The sequence below is a fragment of the Phascolarctos cinereus genome, unplaced genomic scaffold, assembly GCF_003287225.1.
Source record: "Phascolarctos cinereus isolate Bilbo 61053 unplaced genomic scaffold, phaCin_HiC Scaffold_1;HRSCAF=81, whole genome shotgun sequence".
Classification (NCBI taxonomy): domain Eukaryota; kingdom Metazoa; phylum Chordata; class Mammalia; order Diprotodontia; family Phascolarctidae; genus Phascolarctos; species Phascolarctos cinereus.
Window position 1 is genome coordinate 47933721 of NW_027555514.1, and position 16198 is coordinate 47949918.

General features: G+C 39.3%; 1 protein-coding gene across 1 annotated transcript in view; it reads right to left on the bottom strand.

Moving 5' to 3' along the window:
• The window catches only part of AKAP9 (A-kinase anchoring protein 9), a 175705-nt gene that overhangs the window by 23472 nt on the left and 136035 nt on the right, over window positions 1–16198 (bottom strand). Inside the window, 9 exon segments of the mRNA XM_078151794.1 lie at window positions 1023–1167; window positions 1510–1698; window positions 1952–2143; window positions 2811–2932; window positions 3096–3159; window positions 3763–4266; window positions 9448–10371; window positions 13836–14018; window positions 14479–14631. Of these exon segments, the coding sequence (XP_078007920.1) occupies window positions 1023–1167; window positions 1510–1698; window positions 1952–2143; window positions 2811–2932; window positions 3096–3159; window positions 3763–4266; window positions 9448–10371; window positions 13836–14018; window positions 14479–14631 (2476 nt within the window).

Below are 16198 nucleotides of genomic sequence, written 5' to 3' on the forward strand. Positions count from 1 at the left end.
AATCAATAAAATTAGAGCCTCATACATTTAAATAACAACATGACTTGTGCTCACTGATCTAATGAAATATACTGTAAAATCATCTTCAATTTATTTTTTTTCTAGAAACAAAAGGCATAGATAGATTATCTTTATTTTACTTAAATTATGATTTTAGTGGGTCTGAAAGGAATGTAACACTTTAAATTTTGTACAGCGGTAGCACAAACTCTATTACCACATTGGATAATATTGACACAACTGACTATGTGTAGAGAGCCATGATTAAGATTAGATGTCACCCCAACTCCAAAAGTCTCATGATGGAAAATGCTCTCCACATTCAGAGAAAGAACTATGGAGTCTGAATGCAGACGGAAACACACTATTTGCGCTCGCTCTCTCTCTCTTTCTCTCTTTTTTGTTTTGTTTTTTCTTTCTTGTGGTTCCTCCCATTCACTCTGATTCTTCTTTACAGCATGACTAATGTGAAAGTATGTTTAATAAGAATGTACAGCCTATATCAGCTTGAGCGTCATCTTGGGGAGGGAGGCGGAAAGGGAGGGGAAGAAAATTTAAAACTCAAAAGCTTATGGAGGTGAATGCTGAAAACTAAAAATAAGTAAATTAATTAAAAAAAAATTAGCCGTCTTTGGTGAAATCTTTGTTTAAAGTAATAACTGTTTAAATCCCAGAATTCTTCTTTCATGAGGCCATCAAGTAGAGCATGGCAAAGGCAATTTGTTTATTTATTATCTCAGCCTGGATAGATACAGTGCAGAGAAAGGTACTAACTTCATTCAGTAGGCTTAGTGTCATTTTCAATGAAATATTCACTGGTAACTTTTTATAAGTAAATTAAGTATTATTTTAATACTAATGAATATTGCTTTGCTCTACATTTTGTATAGCTCTCTGAGAATAATAATAAAGTTTGAGTAATAGAAAATTTTCATTAACTGAGCAATGGACAAAAAAAGAGTAAAATTAGGACTATAAATATATACTTACATATATAGGCAAGCATACATGATACTACATACCTTGGTTTTGAGAATCACTCTCTTGTTCTTTTTTCATGGTCATCTTTTTACTATTCATTTGAACCTGTAATTTTTGAATCTCGGTCAACAAGCTTCTTCGATCTACACTCTGAAGATACTCCATGGCAGCTCTGTATTCAATGCCCTGTTTGGAAAGTGATGTAAAAATCCGTTAACGGTATCAAACAGTGAGCTCCAAGAGGGAAGGGACTGTATTATTATTCTGATTCTCCCAATTATTACAATGTATTTCTCTCATTACCTAGCACAGTGTTCTTTATAACATATATGCCTAATGTCTGTTTAAATGCTGAATTGAAAAGACTATCAAACTAATTAAGAAGCCTCTCACTAAAGAACAGAGCACAAAGGATACTAACAAATTTGAGACTGTGGGTTTGTGGTGTATTTCCCCTTTCACATACAAGTGTTTCATAATAATACTACGGAAATCAGCATGTCTTTTGGAGTAGCTTTCTTTCAGCACCTGTTCTTGTAATCTTTGCTCCAACTGGTTCAGCAATCCAAGGACATCTCTAGTCCCTAGAGCTGTCAGATCCGTCTTAAACATGGCTAGCAGAATGTTTCGTTCCTTTAGAAAGACTTGCTGAATGGCATGCAGAAATTCACTTCGCCAATCTGGAAGATTCTCATGGGACTGTGAACTCTCGTAAAGCTAAAAGAGTGTAAAAATAATGTCATTTTCCAAGGATGGACATTTTTCATATGTTCTAAAAATGACTGCATACTCAAAATTTTTAAATGACAAATATTTAAATAAGCAATTGTAAAAATTACATTATTCAACTATGAAATTTACAGCATCTTTTACCAACATGAAGGACAAATCTTAGTTGAGAAAATAGGGCTCATTGGAAAGATTTTAAAATTCTGAAAATGTATATGCTTGCATTACATTTCTGGAGTACCTCAGTTTCCCTTTGCACCTGCATTTTGGTAATTAAATCCTTAAGAGATGAGATTGTGTTGAGGTAAGTCTTTCTTTCTTCCAGCCAAAATTCTGAAGCTTGCTGAGCAAAACTGGTATCTCCTTCACTGTAGGGGGGTTCAGTGAGAGAGAGTACTTGTATGCCCTCATTATGGACTGCTCTCAGCAACCCCTGTAAAACAAACGCAAAACCAAAGGGATGAGACTGTCTTCCTCTCCTGGATGACTGAAGAATGAAACAGAGAGATATTTATCAAACTAGATAAAAAGACAGCGGTATCTGCATTTCTCTCTACAGATAGCTCAGGGAAATCAAGGAGGGACTGCACCTCCTGATTGTGGGGGCTGACCAGCAGCTACTGAGATCTCTAAAAGAGAATGCCAATGCAGCCTTCCGATGGTCCCGGATCTACTCTCACCAGTATGCTCTTGCCTAGGTACATTCCCTTTCAACAGCTGCTCAGTGGCTAAAAGTACATAGGGTATTGTTTTTAGGTCTGTAAAAACTGTCCTTATTGCTGTTCTAATCATTAGCAAATATGTAAAAAGAAGCAGAGAAAAAAAATCATGAAAGTTAATGCAGTAAAATTTTTTTTCCCCAAGCTATGTGCTTTTAAGCTATATGTTTCCTATGGTGAAGAAAAATTTCAAACTCTCTAAGCCTGAATTTCTTTATTTATAAAAGCTGGGAATGAGATAAAATGATCTTATCAGCTATCTTCCAGTATCACAATTCTATGAATCTACATACATAATGTAGTACTTGTAACTCTGAATACACCACTATCTCTAATGTAGAAAGGATTTAATCTGATAGAAAGATGCTAATTTATTAATACCTTTATCTTTTTTGGAAATGAATCTGTTGAACTTTCACCTTCTTCTCCTGGACCGTCTGATGCTGTATCATATCTCTGGTTTTGTGTAAGACAGACACCTTGACTCCAGTCTGATCCGGAGTCTAATATAAATAAAAATAATTATTTAATACAAATAAAAGCATTATAAATCTTATTTATTTAAAATTATAAAAATGAAAGGAAAATTTTCACATAGCAGACAAAAAATTTAGAATATTTTATTGTGGGAACATGCAAAAAAAATAAAATTCTATCATGACTTACCACTGGAACACATTTCTCTACTTTGATAAGAGTCAGAGTGTGTTGATCCAGGAACTGAAACTCCCTATATTGGACAGAACAAATGCATTTTAAAGAAGACCTATTACTGTCTTGCCCCATAAATAATAAGAACAACAGCTGGCATGTATGTATGTAAATTAAAAAATATCTATCACTATTTCTGTAAGGCTTATGAAGTGCTTTACATTTATTCTCTCATATGACTCTCACAACCCCCCTGTCAAGCAGGTTCTATTATTATAAGCATTTTACAGATGAGGAAACTGAGGCAGAGAGCTGTTAAGTGACTTGTCCAGGGTCACACTGCTAGTAAGGTCTGAGGCATGATGTGAACCATGGACTTTCCGTGACACCAAGTCCAGCCCTCTCCCCATTAGGCTCCCTGGCTCTCAGTGAATGCTTTTGATCCTTCCCTGACGTTATCAGGAATCCACTTCTGTCCCTTTTTATGATGAATGCCTTTTCAGCTTCTTACCCATTTTAATTCCTTCCTTATCTAAACATTAAAGAGGTAATGTGGGTACTGAAGAGCACGTGACATCTTCACATTTCTCCGTCCAGGAGTTGGTGTCAAGCTCCGATCTTACACTGATCTTACACTGGCTACAGCGACCTTAGCTCAGCCCGCATTTAAAAAGGCCCGTACCTCTTTGGCCCGTAGGCACTGGATCACTGCCTTCAGGGCGCTGCACTCCTCTGTCAGTAACTGAACAGCCACAAACTGCTCCCTCTTCAGGTTCTCAGCCTCAGTGATGTGCCTGCCTTCCATGTCCAAGATCTCCGCAGCGTGTAGTTCTTGCATTTGGCCAATCTTTTCAGTGAACTGTCTTATTATTTCAGTGACCTCTTCTGACGAACAGGCGCTCTGCAAATCACTTTGGATTCCTGTACTTTTAAAAGGAACCTGTGGGGTCTGATTGCCACTACTGACCAGGAGAATTTTGTCTGTTTGGGATGAGGAGTTTTTGCCAAGAAGGTGAGAATCTCTTTCAGCAACAAGCTGTCCAAAGTCACACAAGGACTTTCCGCTTTCTGACACTGTGGGTTCACTTTCTTTTTCTGAATAATATTCAAGTTTTTTTTCAGCTTCCATGAGCTGGTGCTTAATTTGGCTTAATTCTTCCTGAAGTGCCCCACTGGTTCCTCTTACCTAAAATAGGAAGGATGGAGTAAGAGGGCTTTATAATGTAATTTTTTAGCAATAAATACAAGATATTTGGGAAAAAATTTTCACAATGAAGAGTTTTATCTTAATGAATCATGACGACATAAATTGACCTTTACCGGGACAGAAGGAAAAAACCACAAATGCTTTGTAGAAGTACACCCATTAGAGGACTGAGTATCAGAAACCAAGGGCTACAGTCCAAGGTTTCCTTTGTCAGGCATGTCTATTTACCTGTCCCGCTGGCCCACATGTGATGACAACGATGAGCATTTATAAAGAGAGCCCTTTAAGGTCTGCAAGACATATTACGCATGCGAGCTGATCGCAACAACTCCAGGAGGCAGGTGCTATTACTACCATGCCCACTTCACAGATGAGCAAGTTGCCAAGGGTCACAGAGCCAGCCATTGTCTGACGCAGGATTTAGACCTAGGTCTTCCTGATTTCAAACCTGGGACTACATCCACTGCGCTACTGAGCTGCCTGAACATGTCACTGTCCAGGAAGGCTTCCTTCCTCCAGCAGAAAGGGACTTGCACGAAATCCAGACCAAAAAGGTAAAGAGCAGACAGTGAAGAGAGGCGGCGTAAACAAAACCTCTCGGCTATTTTATGTAACTTCTACCTGGCTCCTGCTTGGTCACAGAGTCCAACTAGAGAAGACTGATTAGAACAGGCCATTAGGGATCATGCCACTGATTCCTACATTAGTATTTCTTGAAGTTTTCCTGCCTTTTCTCTATATTTCGTCAGGCCCTTGTCTGCTTTAATGATGACAAGTTGAGCAAAAAGACTTCCCTACTTTCACTTGTCTTGGTGGATCTCGAATATAGTACTATGCAAAAACAAAATAAAGCGGAACGATACGAAGACAAACAAAAAAGAAAACAAAAAAAAAGACTGAAATGACTTTGGTAAGTAGTACAACATTTCTCAAACCATGGAATGTCTTCAGACAATTCTAAGAGAAAGAAACTTTTCAAGGAGCCCAGTGTTGGGAAAAGGTATTCATACACCGTGGAGAGTAAAGCATATTATCATAGCCTCTTTAACAATCAATCTGGAATCAGAGAATCCCTGGACCAGAGAGGGGAGCTCAAAGGCCCTTCAAGTCCAACTCCCCTGTTTTCCAAGTGAGGAGGTCCAGGGGGTGAAGGCACCTTCCCTAAGTCACATTATTAAGCATCAAGGCAAGATGTGAAGCCTGATTTCAGAGACTGTGTTCTTTCCTCTGTACTGATAGAATCTCCACATCCTCACACAGAATCACGCTTGTGAGTTTAGGTGAAACCTTACCATGTGGGTACCTACCAATTGGTTAAGAGTCTACTTCCCCAGAGGGAAACTGTGCATCTAAAGTCTTGATATAAACAGTGTAACAATAAGAATCAACTGGAAATTTTAACTATGGAAGGATACGATCCTTTGATGGATACTAAATCTTTCCAAGTTGTGATACTTTTCCTGCCATTCATATATTTAGTGGGTTACTAATAAATTCTACCTTGAAATACACTGTGATGAAATATTATATTTATAAACTAGGAAAATTAATTATGAAGTGAAATGATACATGTTAGTCATATTTATTAATGGGAACAGAAGATAAACAGCTCTTCGTCTGTCTACACCCTTTCATGTCCTACTGCCACCAATTTCCTGCCTGGGACAATGGCTTCCCCCATTTTTATTTCATTATATGGCCCTCCACAGGGACAGAGAACAGGGAAGAAGTGGAAGATAAGCTTCTAAGTCCAGTCCCTCTTTCCCCCACCCCAAGTCCAGAGGGTGAAGCAGGATTAGTAGTTGCAAAAGAAGGGGAGGCTGTTGCTCTTCCTCTCCTCCAGTCCCAAACTTTCCTACTTGCCCATCCTCAGGGCTAAACAATCTCTAGAATCTGACACATTTATTCATCCTGCCCCTAAACCTCTACTTACATTTAGCTTCTATGTAAAAAAGCTAGTTGGTATCTCTTGTCCATCATTTCCCACTGGGCTGATTTCTTGGACTTGATGATCTCTAGAAACTCCTCATTCTGCCAGATAAAATCTACTCTGAAATTCATACTTCCTCAGCACCCCCAGCCCCTGGGGCCACACCCTCCCTCTAACTGAAGAGGGTGGAAGCTGGACACTGGAGACTGGGTTCCTGACCCTCCATTGTACAAGGAAGTCTCTCTGGCAACTGACCTCATCATTTCACACCTGTCTGCTTTCTTGGACTTCATGAAACTTCTAGAAACTCATCATTCTCCAACGCACAGTAACTCTGAACTCTCACCTCCTTGTCATGTTTCCTGACTACAGGACTTCATCATGGCCCTACAGCCACTAACCTCCTCCTCCTCACATCAGATAGGGAGCACCTTGAGGGCAAGGACTGTCATGCCTTTCTTTGCATCTCCAGCCCTTAGCTCAGCATGTAGCACTTAATAGGTGCCTAATAAATGCTTACTGACTGACTCCTTAGGAAGGTACCTCAATCTTACTTCAATCCATTATAAATCAAACTATGACTTTCCCTAAGGGTCTAAGTAGAAACAGAGAAAGTCGAGAAGGGGGGAAAACAGAAGTAACTTCCTGTTTCCAACTGTTACTACCAGTAAAAAACCCAAAAATAGCCTTTTAGAAAAGCTAGAAAAGGCTATGCTCACTTTTGGGGATAGGTTCAACAGTACAGAAGTTGTCAGACTATACTATATTCCACGGCAAGGTGAGAAAGAAAGAAATTCTAGTAAGAAGAATCCAGGTTGTGGTGGAAGAAAAGGAAGGAGGTGGGCCAATCCCTGGGGCCTCAGAAGGAAAGCGGGGAGAGAAAGATTGGGAGAGCTGGCCCAGGGTCAAGAAGTGGCTTGGGAGGTTTTATCCTGGTAGGTGGGTAGGTAGTACCACCCTTACAGCTTCTTACTCCCAGACCACTGAAGAATCCATCTTTGATACAAGAGAGCTTGTCCCCATCCAAGATTCCCTTTCATCGCAATATCTTCCCTGTACCAGTGGACTGAAGCAAGGCAAAGAAAGCTCCCACTCCTACTAATTAGTATGGGGAAGAGTTTCCAAGTTCACTGAAGAGATAGCTATCAGTGGGAATTGTGTTCCTGGAATCCCAAGTTGGAACTTTGAGTATATTTTCCTTTAAAAATATTGTCATTTTACGGTTCTGTTAGTACAATACTATATTTTAGGAAAGGCAATGGACGTTATGGTCAGCCATTCTTTTTTTTTTTTGCTGGGCAATGAGGTTAAGTGACTTGCCCAGGTCACACAGCTAGTAAGTGTCAAGCATCTGAGCCCACATTTGAACTCAGGTCCTCCTGACTCCAGGGCCGGTGCTCTATCCACTGCGCCACCTCGCTGCCCCAGCAGCGGACATTATGGATACAGTTTTACTTGGAATCAAGAAGGGCCAGTTCAGTTTCACACATATGGGTTCTATGACCCCGAATAAGTCACAATCTCTCATTGCCCCAGGCAGCTCTAAGATTCCAAGTGTCAGAATGGTTGACCAACAGTGTGCAGAGGTGGAGAGTTTCCTAGAGCTCCCCATACCAGTGAAGTTGTAGGTCTAAGATAACAACAATCTATCTACATATAGTTCAGGTAAATTAGAAATTAAATGAGCTTTTGTGTGGTGTCCATCCTGACAGTCTAATAAGTGTATATAACATGTCAATGCAAAAATGCATTCCAAGTACTAAATAATCACATTTGTAAAAGATTATACACATATAATTTTACCTGAGCAAAGTGATCTTGATAAAGTGCAGGTCTGTCTGACCATGTCACTCCTCTACCCCACTCAATAAACTCCAGGGGCTCCCTCTCGCCTCCACGATCAAATACAATATCGTTTGGTGTTTAAAGCTCTTCATCACCTTTCCTCCCCCCTTACACTTTACCCTTGTCCCCTAACACTTTCCTCTCCCCTGCCCCACATACATACTCTTCACTCTTCTCTGGGCATTTTCCCTGGCTGTCCCCCAGGCCTGGAACATCCTCCCTTTTCATCTCCACCTTGGGCTTCCCTCCTTCCTTTCATTATCAGCTAAAATCCCACCTTCTATAGAAAGCCCTTCCTGATCCCGTCTAATGTTAATGCCTTCCCCCTACAGATTATTTCCAATTCATCCTTCATGTGGCTTATCTGCATCTAGTCTCCTGCCCCACCAAATTAGGCTGTGAGTTCCTGGAGAGCAGGAGTTGTTCTGTAACCCCAGAATGCAGCACACAGCCTGACACACAACAGACAATAAGTATGAACTGAGTGATTGAATGGCTGGACAAACGCTGTGAAAGGAAGGTACTACAGGTACTGTTTCCACACTGCAGATGAGGAAATCGAGGCTCAGAGAAGTTAACTAATTTGCCTGTCATCCAACAGCTAGGAAGCATCAGACTTGGATTGTAACCCAAGTCCTCCTAACTCCTAATCCAGCTCTCTGTCCACCACAACATCCTGCTCTTTGGACTTTGGCAAGTTAGAGAACGTCTGTAATTTAGAAATGAAAATTCTGTATCTGATTTTTGGTAATGTTTCAGTGACTTAGTTACTACAAAATGAACATATTTTTCACACAATGGAAACTTCACAAATTGTTGACTAATTCCAATAACAATATCACAGAATTTTAGCTCTTGAAGGGACCTCAGCAACAACATATTATAAAGATAATGCACGTTTATAGAATGCTTTAGACTGTGCCTTCATCACACTACCCCTGAGAAGAAGGTAGTGCAACTATAATTATTCCATTTGACAGATGAGTAAACTAGACTGTCTACACACCCATGAAGGGTTGACTGGGGACTCAAGTGCAGGCCTTCTAACTCTAGCATCAGTGCTCTTTTCACAGCTTCAGAGAAAAAGAATATACAGTGCATATTGTGGAACATACACTAGACTAGTTAAATTTTAATAGAGCTTAATACAATTACTAATTGATATTCGGAAGATCACTAGAGACGCGGGAGCCAAGAGACCTGTGTCTGCGTTTTGCCTCTACTGAAGAATCCTTTGTGCCACAGTTTCCTTCTCTGTAAATTGAGTGAGGAGGCTGAACGGGAAGACCTTGAAGGTCTTTTTCTGCCCTACAATACTCTGTGATTGATTCCAGGATTTCAAAGTAAGAGCAGTTTTTTGGTTGAGCTGTCAAGTCTGAACTGACCTCAGCCGTTCCTGTGTCTTCCCCTTCCTCTTCCTTCTCCACCTCCTCTGGGCTCTTCTCCAGGTCTTTTTCCAAAGTGCTTCTCTCTGCAGTTTTTGCCAGCTCCTTCTCATTTATTTCAGCCACGTGGCCTCCCCACTTGGAGGTTCTGGCGGTTGCTCCCCATGGCTGGGATGCTGCCTCTTCCTGGTGCTCTGCTGAGGCTGCCTGCATCTGCTGCCAGGAGCCCACGTACTCCTGCACTGCTCTGAGCTGGGCCTGACTCACAATGAGAGCGGCCACCTTCTCTTCCAGCATTTCCCGGAGGCTGCTGATCTCCTCCTGGAGAGCTTCCCTCTCAGCCCGGCCCTGCTCTTCCACGTCCTCCATGTGCTGACGGCACCGTGTGAGCTCTAGCGCCTGCTCCACATCACTGACAGAGTCCCTGATCTTTTCTTCCAGGGGCTGGAGGGGGGCTTGGCTCTCTAGGGGCTCCAAAGCTGCCACCAGGTCCCCGGGTCGGTTTTTGCTGTCATCCTCCCTCACGCCCCTGGCACTTCCAGACTGGGCCTGCTCACACCTCTCTTCCTTCAGGATGGTCAGTTCTTCTTTCAGACGATTCATTTGGAAATTAGTCTCCTCAAGCGCAGCCTGGGCGAGGACCACCTCTTCATGGGTTCTCTCTACTTGCTTCTCCAAAGCCAGTTTTTCAGCTTTCAGAGTATCCAGCTGCTGTTTCAGATCGTCAGACTCCTCTGGAAGAGAAGGGACATCCACCGGTGCCTTCTGTTCAATACTTGACAATTCCTGCTGAAGTTTTTCAATTACATCATTGAGCTGTTCTATTTCTTCTTCACTATTTTTCTTTATACGTTCTTGGTCACTCTTAAGACACTCTAGCTGAGATTCCAGATATTGTATCAGTTGATTTTTTTCTTCAATAACCTACAAGTTAATGAAAAAAAGATTTTTATAGCCCATCAAAAGGTACACTTGCATTTTATCCATTTCATGTTATTTTGGACGAAAGCTGGGTACTCAAAAACGCTGAATTTCTTGACTATATCACATTCTGTTGATTTCAGTACAGACTACCTCCATATTTATCACATCAAAAATTGGAATCATATGGAAAGTATCACCAAATCCAACATAATTTGATTAAATGTAGCTAAAATTGCCAAAATAAACTCAGCTAGAAATTATATTTCCAAACAGAATATAAGCTCTTTAAGGGTAGGGTCTATTGCATTGCTGTTTTAATATTACCTGAATGGAACCCAGTATCTTACACATGGTATATCTTATTTTTAAAAAATTATTATTTTATTTCCCCCCCAATTACATGCAAAAACAATTTTTAACATTTGTTGTTTTTTTTCTTAAAAGTTTTAACTTTCAAATTCTATCTCTACTTCCTTCCTTTCCCCCTGCCCTGGGATGGTAAGCAATCTGATGTAGGTTATACCTGTGCAATCACGCAAAACATTTCTATGTTAGACATTTTGTGGAAGAAAACTCAAAAAAGAAAGAAAGGAAGAAAGGTAAAGAGGGAAGAAGAAAGAAATAGCATGCTTTGGTCTGTATTCAGACTTCATCAGTTCTTTCTCTAGGATTTTTCATCATGAGTCCTTTGGGACTATCTTGAATCACTGTATTACTGAGAACAGTTAAGTCATTCAGTTGCTCATTGTATAATACAGCAGTTACCGTATACGACATTCTCCTGGTTCTGTTCACTTCGCTTTGCATCAGTTCACGCATCAGTTTTTTTGCAATCAGTCTGCTTGTCATTTCTTATAGCACGATCATATACCACAACTTGTTCAGACATTAACCAATTGAATTTCCAATTCTTAGTTACCACAAAAAAGAGCTGCTACAGATATTTTTATGCAAATACATTCATTTCCTCTTAAAAAAAAAAGCCTCTCTGGGATACAGACCTAGCAGTGGTATTGCTGGGTGAAGGGGTACGCACAGTTTTATAGTCCTTTGAGTGTAGTTTCAAATTGCTCTCCAGAGTGGTTGGATCAATTCATAACTCTACTAACAGCGCATTAGCATCACAGTTTTCCCACATCCTCTCCAACATTTATCATTTTCCTTTTTTATCATATTAGCCAATCTGATGGGCATGATGTGGTGGTACCTCAGTTGCTTTAATTTGCATTTCTCTAATCAATAAGTGAGTCAGAGCATTTTTTCATATGACTATAGATAGCTTTTTTTTTTGTCTGAAAACAGGCAGTTTTCCTTTGACCATTTATCAACTGGGGAATGACCTGTACTTTTATAAATTTGACTCAGTTCTCTACATATTTGAGAAATAAAGTCATTAGCAGAGATACTTGCTATAAAAATTTTCCCCCAGTTTTCTGCTTTCCTTCTAATTTTGGTTGCATTGGTTTTGTTTGTGCAAAAACTGTGTTGTTTTTTTTTGTCTGTCTGTGTGTGTTTGGTGAGGCAATCGGGGTTAAGTGACTTGCCCAGGGTCACACAGCTAGTAAGTGCTATGTGTCTGAGGCCAGATTTGAACTCAGGTCCTCCCAAGTCTAGGGCTGGTGCTCTATCCATCGTGCCACCTAGCTACCCCTCAAAACCTTTTTAATTTCATATAATCAAGATTATTCATTTTACATTTTGTAATATTCTCTATATCTTGCATAGTCCAAAATTCTTCTCTTATCCATAGATTTGACAGGTGAATTATTCCATGCTATTCTAATTTGCTTATAGTTATCACTCTTTATGTCTAGATCATGTATCTGTTTTGACCTTATCTTGGTATATGGTGTGAGATGTTGTTCTGGACCTAGTTTCTGCCATACAGTTACCCAGTTTTCGCAGCAGTTTTTGTCAAAGAATGAATTTTTGTCCCAAAAGCTTAGATCTTTGGGTTTATCAAATACTAAATTACTATGGTCATTTACTAAAATGTATTGCGTACCTCATCTATTCCACCGATCCATCACTCTATTTCTTAGCCAGTACCAGACTGTTTTGAGGATCACTGCTTTATAACGTAGTTTGAGATCTGGTATGGCTAGGCCATCTTCCTTCACATTTTTTTTTCATTGATTCCCTTGGTATTCTTGATCTTTTGTTCTTCCAGATTAATTTTATTATTTTTTTCTAGCTCTATAAAATAATTTTTCAGTAGTTTGATTGGTATGGTACTGAATAAGTAGATTACTTTAGGCAGAACTGTCATTTTTTTTATATTGGCTCAGCCTATCCATGAGCAATTAATATTTTTCCAGTTGTTTAGATCTGACTTTATTTCTGTGAGAAGTGTTTTGTAACTGTGTTCATGTAGTTCTTGGGTTTGTCTTGGCAGGAAGACTTCCAAGTATTTTATATTGTCTACAATTATTTTAAATTATTTTCTCTTTCTCTCTTTTGCTGCTGGACTTTGTTGGCAATATATGGAAACAGATAATTTATGTGGGTTTATTTTATATTCTACAACTCTGCTAAAGTTGCTAATTATTTCAAGTAGTTTTTTAGTTGATTCTCTAGGATTCTCTAAGTATACCATCATCTCATAATCAAAGAGTGACAGTTCTGTTTCCTCACTACGTATTCTAATTCCTCCAATTTCTTTTTCTTCTCTTATTCACATGGTATACCTTTAAAGAACGTTTGCTGAATTGAATTTTAAATATTAACTGCTGAAGTAAAAACAGTATCCAGAAGATGGCACCAATAGCTAAGCCCATACCTATCCAGTGGTATGCAGACATATTTTACAACTCTTTTCCAAATGGCTCTAATTACTCTTCAAAATTTATAATCTATATATTTATTATACATAAACATAATATTAGGTAATATTTATACACTGTGACTATCTTCACTTTACAGATGAGAAAATTAAGGCTCAGTGAGATTAAGTGACTTGCCCAGAATCACAAAACTCTTAAATGTCTGAGGCCAGACTCTAACCTGGGTCTTTCGACTCCAAGTCCACTATGCTATGCTGTCACCAATAACCCTCAAAGAGACATTTTCATTATATATAAACATTGCACACATATACATGCACCTATATGTGTGTGTGTGTATGTATGTACGTGCATGTGTGTGTGTTTATTAGAATTCCATGAAGAATCTTGAGATACTCATACACTAAGAAAAGCTAGAATGCTTCGATGATCAGAGGTGGGTGGGTGGGGGATACAGAGATAAATAAAAAAAATTCAGTATGCAAAAATCATTAAGTAAAGTTTGAATAAATATAAAAGCCAAAAGGGAATGAAAATGAATGAAAATTCTAGGAGTCTAGGAAATAAGAAATATTTGAAATCTACTTGATATCACTATGTACCAAAGTTCAACATTTCTGCTCTTCATCATTCTAGCTCCAGAACTTATTTCAAGTACCAGCCAATTTAAGATAGCCATACCTTGTTATCTGCTGTAATTTCAAGCTGCTGCTGCTGCAGTTTTGTAATTTGGTCATTTAGTCTACCAATTTCTAATTCTTTCTCCTGTATCCTCTGAGTAAATTTCCCAAACAGCTGATGATGGTCCTTTGTGGAGATGTCTTTAAATTCTTGTACAGTAAAACCTAGTCTTTCCATTTCATCCTGTTGACAAATAATAAACACAATGGCTGTGATTATAGTGGCATCTTCTGAATGGTCTTTCAATTAAAGATTATATAAATTAGAATGTCAAAATGAACAACAAAGATACAAAAAAACCCAGTGATAATGATGGGTCACATTTCTATAATGTTTTAAGGTTTACAAAGTGTTTTATTAACAACAATTCTGTGAGTCTGGTATATTGTTATGCCCATTTTACAGAAGATGACACGGAGGCTTCTTGGCCCCTGGTCACTCTGCCAACCCACATTCCTCTTGCTCAAATAGATGATCACGTGGTTTTAAAAAACAAATTTGGTAAATGCCTTCGTAACTACTTTGCACTCATGTATAATAAAGATAAAATGGTTTAAATGTAATGGATCTACATTTGTGTTTCCATGTTATAGTTCTGTTGAACAAAAACAAAAGGGAAACCTCATTTGCCTCCAATAATTACCTTGAACAATCTATTCTCTTGCTCGAGCTCTTCAAGGCGCGTAGTAGACTCCTTCTTCTGTATTTCTAACTGCATGTGCAATTGCTGAACTTCTTCATTTTTATTTTCCAGTTCTTCTCTAAACTGTTCTAACTGTTCTTCTAAGTTCGTGATCTATGCATTCAAAATAACAAGCAGAAATGGAAGAAAGAAATTCTTTACACAAAATGTTTATTTCCCAAGAGATCCTGTGGAAAAAATGGACTGTTACCTGTTCAAAATTGTATCTTATGTTTATACATGACTGGGTTTGAAGAAACCAGCAGTATAAGAGGGCTGGACTAAATGGTCTGTGAGATTCCTTCTATTGCTAATATTCTGCAATTCTCAAGTTTTGGGTTTTTTCGGGTCAATAAAAAAACTACTGTCATTTTCAGGCAACAATTCTGGTGCATAGGTTATTTTAAAAAAGAAGTTACTGACTTTCCTATTGTAGTACAAACTAAGCAATTTTAAGCTAGTAATTCCAGAGCAGATAAAGCATATCACTGGCACCTCATTTTTGCAAATTGGAAACTGAGGCTGTGGCAGTTATATAACATTTGGTCCTCATAACAATCCTGTAAGAAGGGTAGGACACATATGATTCCCTCACTGCAGATAATGCCGTTGAGTCACCAAGAGGTTAGATGACTTCCCCAAAGTCGCACAGGCAGAGGGTTGCAAAACTCACACTCAAACCCATAGCTTTCGGCCCCCCAGGCCCACTGCTCTTTGTCTCTCTACTGTGCTGCACATCCCAATGCTGCCAGAGGAATCTTCCTGACGCCAATCTGTGCAAGAGCCCCAACGTCCATAACATGATTCGCCTCCCAAGGGCTCCCTTCTCCTCCAACCAGACCACACGACTTGGCGCCCTCTTCCTCCACTTTCGCTTGGCTATTTCCTGTTTAGGATCCTCTTACCCACCCCCCCCATCTGCCTGTCAAAACCCTGACCATTCTTTTGCGCCAAACAATCAATGAATAAGTATTTAATAAATGCCTGCTCTGTGTCAGGCCCTGCGAACACAAAAACCACGAATGAAACAAACCCTTCCCACAAGCTTAAATGCCATCTCCTCTATGAAGCCACTGTGGATACCAGCAGACTCAAACCCTCCACTGGTACGTTCTCTCTCTTTTATGAGACTGAGAACTTTTTATAGTACATCTTCGTTATTAGTGTAACCGTCTTGTTTTGCTTAAAAGGCTATACCTTCCTTGAGAGTTAAAAGCCACAAGTAACATTTACAGAATATTAGAATTGGCAATGAAGCTGGGAGAGAAGAGACTAAATGTCCAGTAAGTGACAGAGCCAGGAGCCAAGCCCATGCTGTTTTCAACGAACATTCATGAAGTACTTCTACACCGAAGAAGGTGGCGTGCTGGGCGCTGCAACTGTGTCTTATTTGTTGCTACAGCCCCCGTGATTTCTAGCACAACTGCTCTGCAAATAATAGGAGCTCAATAAATATTTGCTTAACTCAATTCAGAGTTGAAATACAGCTCTTTCTGAGATGAGTAGAAGAGTCTGATTGCATGGTTTTTAATTTTAATGAGCTGGAACACATTTTAAGTGCTGTAGAAAAATATAATTACATGATATTTTAGCAAACTACTAGTAAGATTACAAAGGAAAAATAAGCATAATTCAGATTTTAATCTCTAATAGGAAAGAAGACATAAATTTTTATTGCTTC